At 33.8% G+C, this 18,364-nt stretch overlaps 2 protein-coding genes across 2 annotated transcripts in view; both read left to right on the plus strand.

Moving 5' to 3' along the window:
* The window catches only part of LOC120615813 (trace amine-associated receptor 2), a 30,099-nt gene extending 27,676 nt beyond the window's left edge, over positions 1–2,423 (plus strand). The window contains exon 2 of the mRNA XM_039879065.1: positions 1,409–2,423. Coding sequence (XP_039734999.1) covers positions 1,409–2,404 — 996 coding nt within the window. The 3' untranslated portion in view covers positions 2,405–2,423. The remainder of the gene's footprint in view (positions 1–1,408) is intronic.
* Positions 1,414–13,191, plus strand: LOC120615814 (trace amine-associated receptor 3). The gene is made up of 2 exons (XM_039879066.1): positions 1,414–1,526; positions 12,065–13,191. Exon 2 carries the CDS (start codon positions 12,143–12,145, stop codon positions 13,172–13,174), a length of 1,032 nt encoding a protein of 343 aa, XP_039735000.1. The 5' UTR covers positions 1,414–1,526; positions 12,065–12,142; the 3' UTR covers positions 13,175–13,191.
* The last annotated feature ends 5,173 nt before the right edge of the window (positions 13,192–18,364 follow it).

Raw genomic sequence — 18,364 nt, forward strand, 5'->3', positions numbered from 1 at the left:
GAGACTCTGAGAATGGTTTTCAGAGTTCTCATAACAATGTCATGTTTTTTCTTCACCCTTCCTTTTGCTTGGAATAGGCTTCTTTCTCTTCTGTTTGAATCCCACAGGTCCATTGAGAGCTAGATCAAAAGTCCCACCCTCACTGGAACATTCTTCTCTGCCCCAGCCTGAAATTCTCTTGTCTAGTTTGATCTTTAATTTCAGAGTTTCCTGAGACCTCTCTTTGGTCAATTAATCACAAACTATTGCTTTTTATCAGTGGTGCAGAACCATTTAGGTTTCACATATTTTGTCTCTTCAGCTGTTTTGTAGACTAGTTCATGCTTTTTTGTTCCTTTCATTGTGTCCCTTGTACTGTAAGCATTCAATAAACAGTTATGTGTGATGGTGCTCTTACATCACAGAGGCTGAGAACTTATTGGTTTATCTATTAGTAATTGGTTAGATATGATATGCATGAAGTCACTGACGGCCAAAGCCTTTCTGCAATATTAATAGAAATGCTTTGTATTTAGATAGTGCTTTTTCTCCTCAGTGTACATTAAAATAGAAATGTACCAACATTTATAAACATGTTACATTCCAAATATATATTTAAATGGTAGCACGCTGATTTTTATAAACAAAATGAAGATACTAGGTCGACACAGACAGAGCATGAGCTATTTGTTTTTCTTATAGTGGAGATGGCTTGCTTTCCTAAAGCTCACTAAACATCTGCTCTTTACAAAGAGGTGAGTATGGTCCAGTTTTGGCCTTTGCCCACCTCTGATTTAGCTTCTCTGGCTGGTAAGATGCTTAGTAAGGCTTCATGATTAACTGAAGAGGAGGATTCTACTGGATCATTAGACATTCTTAAATGATTCTTCCTCTTTCGAATAACCTTAGCATGAAAAAAATTGAAGGATGGTGAAAATAACAGAATACATGAATAAAACCATTTTTAAAAACCTCCTAGTCCCACAAGGCAATAGACCACAATCAAATCAAAACTGATAGGTGTTCCCAAATTATTTAAAGAAGTGAATGTCTCATCTAATATATATGTATTTCTTCTTATGCACACAAAAAGGATCAATTATTATAAGTTCAATAGTAAACCTATTACTCCTCTTCCTCCTTCTTTTTAATTTCAGGTCCTGGCATAAATTAAGAGCTTACTAAATGTTGGTGGTGTAATTTGAATCAAGAAAAGTATAAAGAAATGATCATTTAAACTATGGTTAGAATTCTATGAAGTTGCAAATAAAGATTAAGATAAATGAGAAAGATCATGACTAATATTTCAGCATAAAGTATCTTCCTTGAGTCTAGTATGTCTTTCTTGAGTTTCCTATGAAAACTATATAAAACAGAATATTTTATCTGCTATCTAACAAAATTCCATGTGTTTCTGCTTTTTCTGAAGGAAACATTCAATTGCTCTGAATACGGAAATGGATCTTGCTCAGAAAGTGAAAGACCGCTGGGTATCCGAGCTGCCATGTATTCATTTATGGCAGGGGCCATATTCATCACGGTGTTTGGTAATCTTACCATGATAATATCTATTTCCTACTTCAAGCAGCTTCACACACCAACCAACTTCCTCATTCTCTCCATGGCGGTTACTGATTTCCTCCTGGGATTTACCATCATGCCATATAGTATGATCAGATCGGTGGAGAATTGCTGGTATTTCGGGCTTACATTTTGCAAGATTCATTATAGTTTTGACTTGATGCTTAGCATAACGTCCATTTTCCATCTTTGCTCCGTGGCTATTGATAGATTTTATGCTATCTGTTATCCTTTACGTTATTCCACCAAAATGACAATTCCGGTCATTAAACGGTTACTACTTCTTTGCTGGTCAGTCCCCGGAGCATTTGCATTTGGAGTGGTCTTCTCGGAGGCCTATGCTGATGGAATAGAGGGCTATGACATCTTAGTCGCTTGCTCTAGTTCTTGCCCAGTGATGTTCAACAAGCTATGGGGGACCACCTTGTTTATGGCAGGTTTCTTTACTCCTGGGTCTGTGATGGTGGGGATTTACGGCAAAATTTTTGCAGTATCCAAAAAACATTCTCGTGCAATCAATAACTTACCAGAAAATCAAAATAATCAAATGAGGAAAGACAAAAAAGCAGCCAAAACTTTAGGAATAGTGATGGGTGTTTTCTTATTATGTTGGTTTCCCTGTTTCTTTACAATTTTATTGGATCCCTTTTTGAACTTCTCTACTCCTATAGTTTTGTTTGATGCTTTGACATGGTTTGGCTATTTTAATTCCACGTGTAATCCTTTAATATATGGTTTCTTCTACCCCTGGTTTCGCAGAGCGCTTAAGTATATTTTTCTAGGTAAAATTTTCAGCTCACATTTCCATAATACTAATTTGTTTACTCAAAAAGAAACTGAATAGACTTATTCTGTATGAGTGAATTGAAGAAAAAGAACTGAACTTCATAAGAATGAAATTGCTCAAATTGTGTGTGTGTGTGTGTGTGTGTGTGCGTTGTGTGTGTATATGTTGGCTGCCATGGAAAGGTCTTAATTTAAAAGACTTGAGGGGAAAAAAGGAGTCTTCTCTTTGAACTAAAAATCCCTCCATTTCAGAATACTTCATATGCCCACAACTTCCAGGTAGAGAAAAGAGAATGTTAGAAAGGTGGAGAAGATGAAGAAAAGCCAGGAGTGGGATGAAGAGGACGCACAAAAATGTGTATACTATTTGGAAGGAATTAAAACACAAGCTGAGAGTCTCACCACCACACACACTTTCTATGATATATCTATTTTTTTTTCTTCCTTTGTGTCTGACCAGATGCATTTTGAAACATCAACAATTAAAAATTACAGGTAAATAAATATGGAAATGACAATTTCAAAAAAAAAATCCATATTCTACTAGGAATCAGTCTTGTTAGCTGAGTTAAGTGTTTGCTAGATTTTGTGAGATTAAATGTTTTTTAAATGAAAGAGGATATGGAAACTCTGTAATCAAGGCCACAGATTCAACCCATGTTCTCATTTATGTCATCTTAATTATAGCGTTCTCATTCATATCATTTTAATCGTAGCAGTTAGCAATTTCTATTTTGTTAGTAGAAGAATTCTATTCAGTGTCTTCTTTTCTTCCTCAGGCTCATCCACATTTTGTATTGCTAATTTGTATCCTGACTTTTAATATATATAAAGTATATATATATATATATATATATACACCTAAAAGTTGTGTTTTGAATCCATCATTCCTTTTTTCTTAATATTTATACATACATGTTTGAATAATAGAATAATGAGAGAAGGAAGCAAAGGAAACTAATATTTATAGGATGGAGAGGCCTCTGGATACTGGAAACTTAATACTGTATTTGTTATCCAGTGTCTTTTTAACTGTAAGTTGAGACCCATTAATAACTTGTGAAATTGATTTAGTGGTCATCAACCAGAGGTGTGCTGGTAAAGGCTTAACATCTGGCTCTGAAAAGAAAAAAAGTTCTGATTTGTATAATTTGATGATTTTCTTGATATATGTGCATATATATGTATATATTAATCTTCATTTAGCTGATTTTAAGCTTGAATGTAATATTAGCTGGCTCTCAAAATCTTTGAAAAGTTAACCTATTCTTGCAAGTGGGCATGAATGATTTCAGTATACCACTGACTGCAAACAAAATTTTTAATGAAAAACAAAGTAGAATAAAAGAAAATAGATAATCTCAAATATATCACTTGCATTGAGAGTAAATATTGCCTTATGAATTTTTAATTTGAGTCATATATATGTATATGTTTGCGTATGTGTTTTCATGTATGCAAGTAAACTGTTTCACCAAAATATTTTTGGTTTTATTTCTTCAATTTCAATATCTCAGTGAACAAATTAACAATTTTTTCTCTTTGTGGAAAAGTTTGCATAATTGCCCACACATTTGCTATGACCTTAGTTCATTGCACAGATCGCAATTAAACAGTGACTTTTCACTTGTCATCTTAAGTGTTAGTCTTGCCTAGCTAACCAAAAATGGGCCTGCACATATATTTGGACCTTCTACCACCCTTTAATCCTTACTGGCCTGCTGTTCCCTCCCTACAGCCTATAGGGTAAAGGTGAAATAGAGGAGCTTCTTCGAAATGGCAAAAGAGACTATGAGTACAAAATGAATGGAAAAGTGATTTTACAAGAACGGAGAAATTAAAACAAAGTGCTTTATGAGACCCTAATGTGGTGTGTTAGATACTAAAGAGGTTTTTTTTTTTTTTTTGTAATTCTTCTTAATGAAATGATTATGTTCTGGTATTTAAACATGCACACACACATAAAGAACATTATTTTAAAATGCCAGTCGCTAAAAAAATGAGTAAAATAGATTTTAGCCTTACTATAAAGTAGAATAATTTTGAATTAATATTTATTAAATTTACCTCTCAATTTGCTAACATATGACAATAGAAAATAAAACTAAATAGCTTGGTGTAAGCTTGCCTGTTGACATTTGTTGGAAAGGAATTTATGACTGTCCTTTTTACAGAATGATGATATATGTGATGGTGGTTATTGTTTATGCTGGTGCTTATAGATAAAATAAAAAATTTGGCAGGCCTATGTGGGCCATAAAGATTTCTAACGATACTTCTCTCTATTAGAATTCTTTTCATACTTTACAACATCATTCAAATAGCTCCTCTGTAAAGTTCTGCTCAGTTATTCCCCTTTCACTAGAGCATATTTTTCTCTGTACTTTTTTATGGCTCTTTTTAGTTTCATAGTGTGGTCATCCTGCCCAGTGTGCTAGCAAACGAGTCATAAAGCCTCCTATGTGCTTTGTGCCTTCCATCGTTCATCCTGCTTTCATTTCCCAGTGTTAGTAAAGTAATATCTCCCTTCCAAACCCAGAATTTTACAGGAAGTTGTAGATTAGAAAAAAGAAGCTGAGGAAATTAGTGATTTGCAATAGATTATACAACTAATTATCGAAGCAGGACTAGAACCCAGATCCCTTGACTTCTCGCCCTATATTTTTTACTGAACTCGCTTTTTCAAAATTTGTGACACTTTCAGTTTCCCTTGCCCTCTTTTATTTACCAAGAGTTTTAGTCAAACTAGTACAAATCACTAAAGCAAAAATAAATACTTCCCGCCCACCCCAAAATGTTCTCATTACGTTCGAGAATCAAAGTATAAACAGAAATCTTTTACGATTCCAGCAATTATTCCTTGTTTGGATATCAGCCAACATTTAATTCAAGCTACACATGTTTATGTATTTCTAATTGATAGACGTTTCTTATAGAAGTTTCAGTATCTATCTTCCTAGATTGAAACCCAAGTGACTATGAAATTGTGCTTCCTTTGATTAAAAAAAAACAAACAAAAAGCCAACCAACCAAGCAAACAAACAAATAAAACGAGAACTATTTGGGACATTAAAAATACATAGAATATTTCAATATCCCCCCAGGAAGGAAAATTAGAAGAACAATTCTACTGGGGTTCTGCTGCTAGTTCCTCCCTTGGTGTTCCTGGATCTGAGTTCTTCACTACAGTTCTCTTGAGAGCTGAAGCAAACTCATATGAACCTGATATCTTAATTGTCAACACTAAACTTTTTAGAATTTTCTGACCTCTTGCCTGCAAAGACACCAGAAAAGACACAGTGATTCACACCTAGCTTTTCAGGAGAGGAAAGGTAATGAATCAATAAAAATAAGTGGAAATGTATTATTTTTTAATTGTTGATTTATTCTCTGCTTTGAAATAATTGAACAGTGATAATTAAATTTTAAAGAGAATCAGAAATTGTTACAAATAGGTTGCAATAGAGAAGATGGGTTCCCCCCCCAACTGGAAAATAATTATTATAATATTTAAGTGAAAGAAAGTTCTTAAATTTTCCATCAAAATTTGCTTGGCAATTTATAAATGTACATGTAGCGCCAATATAAAAAATATTTTTCCAAAAGTATAAGGACTATGAAACACATGATTTTATAAATGTAAGGTACTCATGAATTTCAATAATCTTAAAATGCACTCCTCTGATATTATGTCTTAATTAAAAAATCTTGTTATATACTATTTAGTTTACTGCCAGATACTACATATTTCTTTTCCTTTTTTTTTTTTGGTATTTTTTTCTCTTTCAAGCAGCATTTACTGAAGATATTCAGTTTCTCTTTGCTCTTCAAGTTATTTACTCATTTCAAATACAAAGATGCCCAAGGTAAAAATGAAGTTTCTCTATTGCTAAGAACTGTTCTTCTCAAATTCAATGGACATACAAATAATATAGGTATCTTGCTAAGAAGTCCATTTTGAGGTGGGTCTGAGATTTTTCATTTTCAAAAATGTTCCCAGGAGATGATGATATGGCTGATGTATGAACCAAACTTTGATTAGAAAGGACCAGATGGGAGAAACTGTAAGCAGATGAAGCCATAGACTTTTTTTTGTTGCCTGAATTGATCAGAAATGAATCATTGCCCTTATTAGAGATGGTAAGGGATGGTGGGAGGTTTACTGGAACAGGAGCCAAAAGACCTAGATTATAATGTTGGTTCTAGTATTTAGCAGCAATTGCTACCTCAAGGTCTTGTTATTTAATATACATGGAACAGTGAGAGAATGCAATGGAAATGTGCCTTTCAAGTAATTTAGAAACTTTAAGACATCCAGAATTCTTATTGTTAACTGGGTTTCATTTGGAATGCTATTTGTTTTGAAAGTGGGTTTATTAGTTACTTTCTAAGCAGCATTTACTGTTTTCCTAATATTTTTAACTTTCTCAAACCATATGTCTTTTATACCATGAGACAAGATACATATTAACTAGGTTTCATAATGTGTTGGCATTTCCTTTTCATTTAATTCAAGCTGTTACTGCTTTCCTGACATGTACACGGCTTTGTGTTAAACATTTCAAGGGTTAGATGGTTAGTGGGATGTTATCTTAGTAGCTGTAAATTTCTTGAGAAATTTACAGGTAAGATAAGGCAGTTTTTAAAAGTTCTGTGCCAGAAGAAGGGAACAAAGGTATTTGAAATCAAAGTCAGCTATAAGATAAGGAAGTGGAAACACTTGTCTCTAAGATCTTTGGCCACCCTAGTAGTCTATAATATTGTGAGATTCACTCCAACTGGGAAAGTCAAAACAGGTTTCTGGAAAGAAGAGATATTTGAACCGAGATTCAAAGTGATCAGGGATAAAAGAACTGGCAATCAGGTGGAGGAAAAGAGTTAGCCCCACCACAGAATGGGAATTTGCAGGGCAGTGTGGGGACCACTGTATCCAAAGGTAGCAGGAGTATTGCAGACTGAAGGGAGAAAAGGCTACTACCAGGGTTTTCAGGCAAAACAGATGCTGAAAGATACATTTGTAATATGCAAGACTGTGCTCTGATGTTCTAGCCAAGATGTGTTTTCCCAGGCCCTTTTCCTTGTAGCCACCAAAAATAAGTACTAGTGGCCTTGATAAAAGATTTATTTAGATCAATTCCTCTTGGGCCTTCTACTTCTAACATATTCTTTGATACTTAGTTTTAGTAAAGATTCTTCTCCTCTACTAGTTTTCAAATAATGTTATAGTTTATAGCTAATTACAACAAAGATGCTTTGCCTTGATTTTAATTTTCACTTTCCTTTCTGCTCCTGTTCTCTGAAATGAAGGCTGCTCTGCCTGTTCTGTGAGTGTATTTACTGTCACTTGCTCCTAGCTGCTTTTAAGAAGACAACATTTTCAATATTACATCTCTGCTCACTGCCAACAGCCATGTGGATTTATAAGGCTATTGTGTACTGTGAGCTGTTTGAAAAAACTTACAGTAAAAGTTTTCCAGATACTATTTTTACTTTTTGATGTTGCAATGTATAAGCTACTATAGATAGTTATTAAGTAGATTTATAGAAGAGATCTTTTTCTTCTGTTTTTCTGTTTTCAGTGCTACGTCTGAATACAGTCAACTTATTTTCATCTCTAAAATGGCTTCCAAGTAGTCTTTAAATATTCATTATTGTCTATGTTAGATATTAGAGAATTAACCAGAAAAGATCCAATATAATGAATTTTTATAAATTTCAAAACTTTGCTTTTCTATTATACTACGTAAACCACTTAAGCATTTGTATAAGATACTAGTCTAAATTTTGCAATCATTCGTGAAATTATACTGACACCCTGTTGTTTTTATTTAACAAGTTTAATAAAAAATTAAACTTCTCTTTAGATGGAATTTCCTTTTAGGCTAAGAATGATTTTGGAGCTCTACAAATAGAATTTATATTTGAAACCTTACAGTTTAAGATCAATTTTTTAATAAATATATAAAATTGGATATTATCTTCTGACCTGTGGCAAGAGCAATGATGGAATAATTGCTGTTAATGTTAGTTCCAGGTCTTTAAATTGGTTTTGGTAAGAAACTCTTCCTCCTACATGGTACACCATGAGCAGGCATTAAGAAGAGATCAGAGAAGCTAGTTTGAAATTTTATGTGTTTCTCTTAAGCAGTTACCCACTAAAATACTTTAGACTTCAGCCTTAAATTTCAGGAAACGAGGGCGACCAGAATTTAAGAAGAGAGAGAAAAAGCACATTATTTATGGACATTAACCAAACTTATGCTCAAATTTAGAAAACTTTAAAATTTGTTTCTTAGTACATTTAATCTGAATCAGTATATTAAAGAATAATAACGTTAATTGCTCATGTCTTACTTTGCTGATCCTTCTTACCTAATGTTTTTTCAACAAATAAAAATGAGAAAAATAATAATTTGGATTAATTTATATCTGTACCTACATATGTACATATATAAATACATAGGTGGCGACGGCAATTTTGTTTTTTACCTGAATAGTTCAGTTTTTGAAAAGGGGAACGTGTTTTATAACAGTGGTGACACTCAAGTTAGTTGATCAGTACCTGAGAGATAGCATGTGAAAATATTTGCCTCCCGTTAGAACCATGGATAGTAAGTTTTCATTTTCTATTGTATCTTATATGCCATTCCTATTTTAAGGCTAATGACAATTAGATTCTGTACCTAGAGTTTGCTGTCGGGCCATCTCGTCCTCCTGCTGAAATAAAAGTGTTTACTGCATTGAAGTTTCTATTCAATAAGCTTTAACTCCATTATATAATCTTTCATTAAACATCTGACTACTTGTAAAAGTATGTGACTGGAGATAAACAAACTTTTTTATCAGCTAGCTTGAAATTGAAACTTGAGGAGAAAAGGAAAAGTTCCCAAATGGTTAATATTTGAACACTTTGACCTACAAAAATGATACTGTCGTAGAGGCTATGTGGTTCAACATAATAGGTTGCATGGAAGACTAAAAAAATGGTCAAATTGAAGGAAATGCCATAATTCTTATGAGGAAAAGCAGGGAGGAAAGTAGGAATAATGCTAATGACCTTATATATCTTCATAGACAACTTTGAAACTCATAAGCAAGTTATGAAATAATGATTTACTTGAAAATTAGTCATTTAGAAATCAGAATATAGTTTTCCAAAAGAATATTGTTAGTTTTAAAACCTGGTTAATATGAGCTTCATTGAGTGCTTACTAGGTAGGTGCCTAGTAACCCCCTCAGAGTAGCATTTAAACAAACATTGCTGAGAAATTTGCTCTAGACATACTTTCCTGATCCTTTAGGCTAGTGAGAAGAGAACTAAAGATGCTGAATCCAGATAAAGCTGTGAAAGTAACGCAATAAAAGCTGTATTTGGGAGTGGGTGGCAGTTGTGGCACAAGAGTCCCCTCAGTATTTTATGGATGTGTTAAGATGGGGTTATAGGCTCTTCATTATCTCTGATCTTTAAATGAAACATGTATTTTATAAAGGAGAAACTGAGGCTCAGGAATACCTTCCAAAATAATGTGGTTAATAAGTTGTGGAACCAATAATCAAACACAGATCTGCCTGATTTCAAAGCCATACTGTAGAAGGTAAGATAGCGAAGGGGCTGAAAATAAATCTTTGTAAATATTCCAATTGAGGTCTTTTCCAGTTCTGAAAGTGTATGAAGTTTCCCTTACATAAATATAAGTGTGTGAAGTGGAAATTTTGATCTCATGTTGAAACATCTCATAGAATCCTCTCAATCCTGAAAAAAAGAATCAAGCAATTGCTTGTATGCAACACCTGTGTGAGGTTGTTTCAATATTATGGCTGTGATCGTTAAGATCATATGGACAATTGAGATGTGACAGAGAATTTCCTGGGTTATAATATACTTTAACTGCACATGCCTTCATGCACTCAAATACTGTACAAGTTTAATTGTAAGTCTGAGCTCTCCAACACAGTATTTTCCCTCATTTTTGAGAGTATGTGAGTTTTACCTGGAAGAAAATCCTCAACTCCTGTAAGTGGTAGGTAAAGCGCTAAACGTTGCATAAGGGACTGAAAAGAGCCTATAACCCCATCTTAACACATCCATAAAATACTGAGGGGACTCTTTTGCCACAACTGCCACCCACTCCCAAATACAGCTTTTATTGCGTTACTTTCATAGCTTTATCTGGATTCAGCAATTTTAGATCTCTTCTCACTAGCCTAAAGGATCAGTAAAGTATGTATAGAGCAAATTTCTCAGCAATGTTTGTTTAAATGCTACTCCGAGGGGATTGTTTTACAGCAGCATCAGAAGCAGTTTAATTTCGAAAGATATTTTCATGAACTTTGCTGCTGGAACTAGTTCATTCATTTGTAGCAAAATTTCAAACATATTGAATCAGTTGCTTTTATTGGAACAATGCAGATATTTTTTAATGAACATAATTTACTATTTGTTTATATATTTATTTATTCAAAAGTATGTATTTAGTGCCGGCTGTAAGCCCTAACTAAGGTACTGAGAATCCTGTGGTGAACAAGATAGAGTTCTTTGCCTCATGATGGTATATCAAAAAGACATGCCTGTGGCCAACAGGAGTCACATGAGATTTGATTGGCCTGAGTCTGTGAGTGTGAAATTTGTGATTCTATGGGTCACTTGGGCATAGAGTGTGTAACATGGCTCCACTAGTTAGAATCTCAGGTAAGTGAGAAGACTCAAGCAATATAAGGAAGAAGAATAAAGAAGATAAGACAGGAGAGGAAGACAGAGGAAAGGAAAGGAAGCAGAGAGTAGAGAAGCTATGAAACATCGACCTAGGTGTATGGTTCAGTGTATAGGCACATGACTTTCTGTGAATTTCAATAGTGATGTGCCATTTATAACTCTTGAGACATGTGTAGTCTTTTTACAAATGAAGATTTTCAATAATTGAAAGAATGCATAAAGAAAAATATTGTGTTTTACTTCGCTTTCATGTATTAAGTATTTTTATGGTGAAAAAGATATTAGTTTGTTATGGTTCAAAGGAGCTACTAGGAAAGTGATTGATCAAGGTGAAAGTCAACCATAAATTCTTTTAAAAAATAAACGGCTTTATTGAGCTGTGATTGACAGACAAAGAACTACACAATTTGGACATATGAAGACACCCATGAGAACATTATCATGATCAAAGTGATAAATATATTCAATACTTTCCAAAGAATCTTCACATCCCTTTATGGTCTTTTTTTTTTATGGTTAGAATACTTAACATGAGATCTACCCTCTTAATAAATTTTGAAGCGCACGATACCATATGATTAATTATAGGCACCATGTTGTACAGCAGATCTCTAAAACTTACCATTTAGCATAACTGAAACTGTATACCAATTGAACAAAATTGCCCCACCCCCTCAGCCCCTGATAACCACTATTGTATTCTCTGCTTTTATGAGTTTGACTATATTAGATAACTCAGATACGCGAAGTAAACTCTTGAAAATCTTCTTCTACATTACTGGGAATTGACTAGTTGATAGATAAACCCACGTTGAATGAATATATGGCAATAGATGAAACAGAATAAACTAGAATAGAACAGGAATGATAAGCAGTTGAGATTTTTCATTTTCGAATGCAGCAAATAGCTCAGAAGGCAGGCACAATTGATATAATTTTAAATATTAAATAAGTTATAATTGAAGTAATAACAAGTGACTTTGAACTTTATTGTACTCATATTAGGAGCTGAAATTTACTGGAATCATTTTAAGAGAAGAAACACCGATTCATCTTCTTAGGAATTTGAAGAGATAAAGCACCATGGATCTAACTTATATTCCTGAAGACCTATCCAGTTGTCTAGAATTTGGAAATAAATCCTGTCCTTTCACCAACCGTCCTTTTCATGTCCGGATGATAATGTATTTGATTATGACTGGCGCCATGGTCATCACTGTCTTCGGAAACTTGGTTATCATGATTTCCATATCTCATTTCAAACAGCTTCACTCTCCTACAAATTTTCTGATTCTGTCCATGGCAACCACGGACTTTCTGCTGGGTTTTGTCATTATGCCATACAGCATGGTGCGATCAGTAGAGAGCTGTTGGTATTTTGGGGATGGCTTTTGTAAATTCCATGCAAGCTTTGACATGATGCTAAGCCTGACCTCCATTTTCCACCTCTGTTCCATTGCTATTGATCGATTTTATGCTGTGTGTTACCCTCTACACTACTCAACCACAATGACCACCTCTATGATAAAGCGACTGCTGGCATTTTGCTGGTCGGCCCCCGCTCTTTTTTCTTTCGGGTTGGTTCTATCTGAGGCCAATGTTTCTGGTATGCAGAACTATGAGATTCTTGTTGCTTGTTTCAATTTCTGTGCACTTACTTTTAACAAATTTTGGGGGACAATAATGTTCACTACATGTTTCTTTACTCCTGGCTCCATTATGGTTGGTATTTATGGCAAAATTTTTATCGTTTCCAAGCGACATGCTCGAGTTATTAGCAATATGTCTGAAAACGCAAAGGGAGAAGTGAAAAACAACCTATCTAAGAAAAAAGACAGGAAAGCAGCAAAGACCCTGGGTATAGTAATGGGGGTGTTTCTAGCTTGCTGGTTGCCTTGTTTTCTTGCTGTTTTGATCGACCCATATTTAGACTATTCCACTCCCATAATAGTACTTGATCTTTTAGTGTGGCTTGGGTACTTCAACTCCACTTGCAACCCCCTCATTCATGGTTTTTTTTATCCATGGTTTCGGAAAGCTCTCAAGTACATAGTGTCAGGAAAAATATTTAGCTCCCATTCAGAAACTGCAAATCTGTTTCCTGAAGCACATTAATAAAAAAGCCATTTCAAAAGTGAACAGAATATTGAAAATGAGAGTGTTATTATTTTGACCCGAAGCACCTACTTTACATCCCCAGATTCCTACAAATATTATTCTATTAAATTTCAATAATCTAGATAAGTGTTCTATAACCTGCACAAGTGCTACATTTAGTATTTTTGATCAGACAATCAATCAACCACTTATTAATGGTATCCAATCAACACTCAGCTCTGACTGGTAAGAAAAATTTACAAAAGAAATATAAAACATAGTTCAGAATAGGTTGAACTCAATTTATACACATGAGACAATATAAGAATAAAGAAAATAAAGTGCTAATGGTTTCGGTTCCTCTCTGGTTTCACTCTAGGAATTCAGAAAAGGGAACATCATTGTGACCTGTGAATCCATGGAAAAAGTATGACATGAGACTGATCTTTACTATCAACTAGCAGTCCACCTTATCATGTGGTTTGGGAGAATTATTAACAATCATTATATAAATTATTCAGTTATTTTCCGACACCCCAAAACTCACTAAAAAGAGCTGTCCATAGGAGAAGCAGTTGATTACAAATTATCACACACAATTTGAGTTTATCCTTGTGATTTTTCACTTTGTGGTTTATATTTGAAATGACTTCCTGTTTCCTCCTTCTCTAGCTGTTTAATCTGTGTAGAGTGTCTACGCCATAGGCCAGTGATCACAAGGCCCCTCCTTGTACTTGTTTTAACCACATTCTCTGAAAGTTACTGAGGGTCCCACCAAATAAATTTCATCCACACCACAATGCCTATGATTTAAGTCATATCATTAACTTTCATTGAAAAATTATTCCAGTAAAAGTTCTGTGAAACATTAAGAGACAAACAGAACCTTTCTTTTATTTGATAGATTTGGACACACATGACTATATGTAAAAATCATATCTGTATCCCCTCATATTGGGGATTAATTTGTGGGAGGGAGGAAGGGTGGAGCAGAATGAGAGTAGACTGTTTCTGAATCTAAGGTCAGCATTGAATAGGAAATTTTAATTTTGGCTTTTTCCTGTCTCTCTTCCAAGTCCTCTTCACGTGCCCTGATACCCTTATATCTTAGATCAAACTACAGAAAATTACCCAGGCTCAACTGGTGTCTTGAAGGACAATATGATTCTGTAAGGACTACTCTTCGTCACCATTTCAATTTCATTCTCTGTAGTTGTTAGTAGGAAAGCAAATGTGCTTGATAAAGTTATAATTTAAGTGTTTTCATGTTTACCAAAGGCTATTTACTGATCCAATCTCACTGCTGGCCTTGAGGTAAACATTTTAGGCTGTGTCAGGTGGAGACATTAGGACATGAGGAGCGCTGCCAGGCTCTTTCTTCCTGAGAGTCTCACAAGACCACAGATGTCACCCAATCACGCCTCTTCCTTCACAGATGAGGACATTAAAATTGATTTGCCCCACTTCATGTCTAGTGATTCTTTTATTACTTTTGGCTTCCTCTCAGTTCCTGCTTTTGAAAGTCTCATTTGTTTCTCTACTTGTGAACTATTTCTCTACTCTAAAAATTTCATGTGGTATGTGTTAGAAAAAATTATTCACAACATTTGTTAAAGATGATAAGGCAGACTTATTTAAGGGAGGTTCTACAATGGGGTTTTTGTAGTAAGAGAGAGAGTAGACTCAGACTCCAACAAGGTCAAGTGGGGATTTATACTCAAGGAATAGTTTTGGGGATAGACTCCAAATTTATGTTTAAAATCCAGAGTCCCTCCTTATATTCATTCTTAACTGAATGGACCGATCTGACCAAAAGTAACTTAGAACACCAATGGCCGTTGTGGGGAACTTTTGAAATCCCTAAACTTAATTTTCTTAAAATCGAATTGGATAATAATAGCTCTGACATTTGCAAAAGTGAATGGAATGCCTGTTTCGAGTGATATTTTGAGGCTTCCAAACACTACCAGGAATCTGAAGTTGCCTCTTTTTGAAATAAAGTTTTAAAATGAACTGAGGCTAACAAACTTCTAAAGAAAGAGAAAATAGCTACTGAAGCCTTATGTTCCTTGTTTCTGGCACCATCTCATCCTTCCCCTTTGACTCCTTTGCTTCAGGATCTGCCCCTGGAATCATCATGCTATTTTTCCCTGGCACATGATGATGCAAGTTTTCACTTTTAACTGGGCTGGCTCGAAACACAGTTCTTAATGCTTTTTGTCTGAGCTAAGACCTTTATTTGGAAAATTATAGACCATGAACCACAATGTGAGTAAATATTACTGATTGTACATGGCAGCCAAACAAAAAGATATAAATGAGTCGAATTTTCACTAAAGATTAAAGAGTTCACAGTTTGAAAATATCTAGCATTTGGTAATAAGGGGAGTGAACATTTATTGGATTTGACTTAAATCTTCTCCCTTCCTCCCTCTTTCCCTCTCTCCCTTTCTAAATTCCTCCCTCTCTCCTTTCCATGCTTCCTTTCTTCCTTCTATATTTTCATTCTTCTCCACTTCAGCCATTTGTGAGGCTAGTCCACGTTATCCCTTTGGAATCATAAGGATGATAGCATATAACTGATTCATCCTCCCAGAACCAATTCTCTAATGACTTGCTGTGGCCTCTTTGCTGGCAGCGCACTGAAGAACACACCTGTCAAAAGCAGGACACAAGTAATACAGTCTCAGGAGGCATATTTTATGTTTAAATACTGATGTCAGCACAACCTGCCAGGAGCCTACCTATAAGGGCTTGGGCCTAACTGTGTTTTCTGGGGAGAAATCAGCAGGAAAGAGAACAGTGGAGCATAATGCTCATTTGCATGGTAAGAAACTTTAGCATAACAGATAAGTCACCTTTCAATGGTTTCAGCTCTGAAATATCTAATCGGCTAAACAAATTCTGTTAAACCAAAGAAGAATATACTAAGAGAAGAAAAAAGATCAAATAGATTTATCCTTTTTTTTTTTTGCATATCGAAAGGAACCAAACTTAAAACACTGCTCTATAAAAATAAATCTGGATCATTTTAAAAAATCACTGAAATTCTAAAGAGGCAATGAGAGGAAGACCTACAGCAGATTTTTCTTAAATCTAATTCACAAATAATCTCCCTTACCCAAGACACTATTGTATGTGTGAGATAAAATCATTTTCAGAGAAACAGTCTCAGAGCAGAATGTTTGAGCTATGTTACTAGTAAGAGAAGAAAAATCATGCCTGATAAGCAGGTATGATGTGTTCTCTCTTAATTTTTCCACTTCATATACAACACATTATTGAATTTGTTTAATATTTTTCTTCTTATTTGAGAGAAATATATATACACTTAGTAGAATTTTAGATATCTAATACTTGAGAAAAATTTATTACATAATTCCATTTTCATTTTTTTCTTTGAAATTCTGAGGAACTTTTACATTTTCAAAATCATTATTTCAGAGTCCTTGTTTCTGTTTCCTTATTCTGAAATCTTTTTCCTTAAAGGGCTAAATTTGAACAAAAAACAAAGCAATAATTCTTGCTCTTCTCCAGAATTGTTAGCAAATGATTCTATTTATCTCCTGGCAAAAACAATCTGTGTTTTCATTAAGTGATTGTTTGCAATGTTGTTATTAATTTGGTTCTTTGTTGCAATGTTATTGGTAAAAAACAAACAAAAAAAGCATAACAACAATAATAATTTCTCATGATAAAAGTGAGAAGTCATAGACGGTTTAACTTTATTTTATTAAAAATAACTGTACCTCTTGTGGAAATTAATCTTCAAAAAAAAGATCATTCTGTTCAGCTTCTAAATAACAATCCAACAACTGCATTTAATTTAATGAAAATCTCCTTTTGTTAAAAGAGCAGACGACCAGTAGTCATATTTGCATTTTCTTATTTGTTTTTAAAATTTTTGGCCAAAAACTTAAGATAGGAGCTTAAAAGTATTATTACCTTCAACATCACTTTAATGATTCACTCATGTAATAATTTTTAAAGTAAATGTGTGTCTTATTCTTTTTGTCTTAATCTAACATTTAAAGGTTTAAATATTTCCCTGCATATATAACCATGCATCAGAAACATGAAGTAATACTGTAACTGTCTAGCTGTTTCATATTATGTTTTCCAAAAAAATAAAATAAAATACAACAAATACAATTGCCCTTACAAACCTAGGAGGTGAAGTTATGTCAATGCTTTCAGGAACTAGGTTTTCAAAAATAAAATTTACAACTCCAAAAATTATACTATGAAGTATTAAAGATTGTACTATTTTGTATAAGGAATGCTGTGTCTATGTATATACAAGTAACAAATGTCTAAGTAATTTTGTGGTAATCGTTAGTTATCTTTACAGCTAATTTTAAAAAGAATTAAAGAAAAAAAATTTAATTCACAAAAGCAAAGAAGATAAAAGGCAGAATAAATTTAATTTATTAAAGTAATTAGATGTTTAAGATTTTATTATATTGATATCATAGAACTTAGAAACCAAAATGATAAGTAATTAAATAATTTATGCTGTGCATTCCAAAATTTATAGTCTACGGTTTATAAAAAAGTTAAATAAGTTTTTGTCCTTCTTATATTTTGCTTCTTTATGTTTTATTTCTCAAGTTCAACTCAATTGCATAATGTTTGATTGGTACAATTAAAATATATCTAAAGAAAAATGCTAATCTGAAAAATTAATTTAATATATCTAGAGTAAATAAAATGTGTTATAATTTTAAGATTTCAAATAACACACGTTGGAAAAAATTGTTGAGCTATAGTAAATAATGTTTAAAATACTATAGCAAATATTTTAAACATTATTTTCAAAGATACTTCTCATTAATGTTTTTTCCAAGTAAATCTGTTAGGACGTGCTTGTAAGTTCATTTTCTCAATGGACCATTGAGTTTTAATTTATTCTCAGGACAAAGTCCACTTCTCAAACCTGGCTTTAGATCTCACTAATGTTTGTCATTGATCATCAGAGTTACACATCCAGTCCTGGTACTGGAAAAACAAATCAAACCTATGTCACACTCTGGGTGAGTCATTCCCATTAATTCTACATTTAAGAGCACAGCATAATTATATAAAGTGACAGCTTAAACAATGAGCACACCTGCATCTCAAATTTGTTCCCAGTCTGAGACTTGAAATCTGTGGACAAGATGACTTAAGCCTGAATTTGAATTCATGAATGTACCTGCTAAATGAAAA

The sequence above is a fragment of the Pteropus medius genome, unplaced genomic scaffold (genome assembly GCF_902729225.1).
Source record: "Pteropus medius unplaced genomic scaffold, Ma_sr-lr_union100, whole genome shotgun sequence".
In the NCBI taxonomy this organism is placed as follows: Eukaryota; Metazoa; Chordata; class Mammalia; order Chiroptera; family Pteropodidae; genus Pteropus; species Pteropus medius.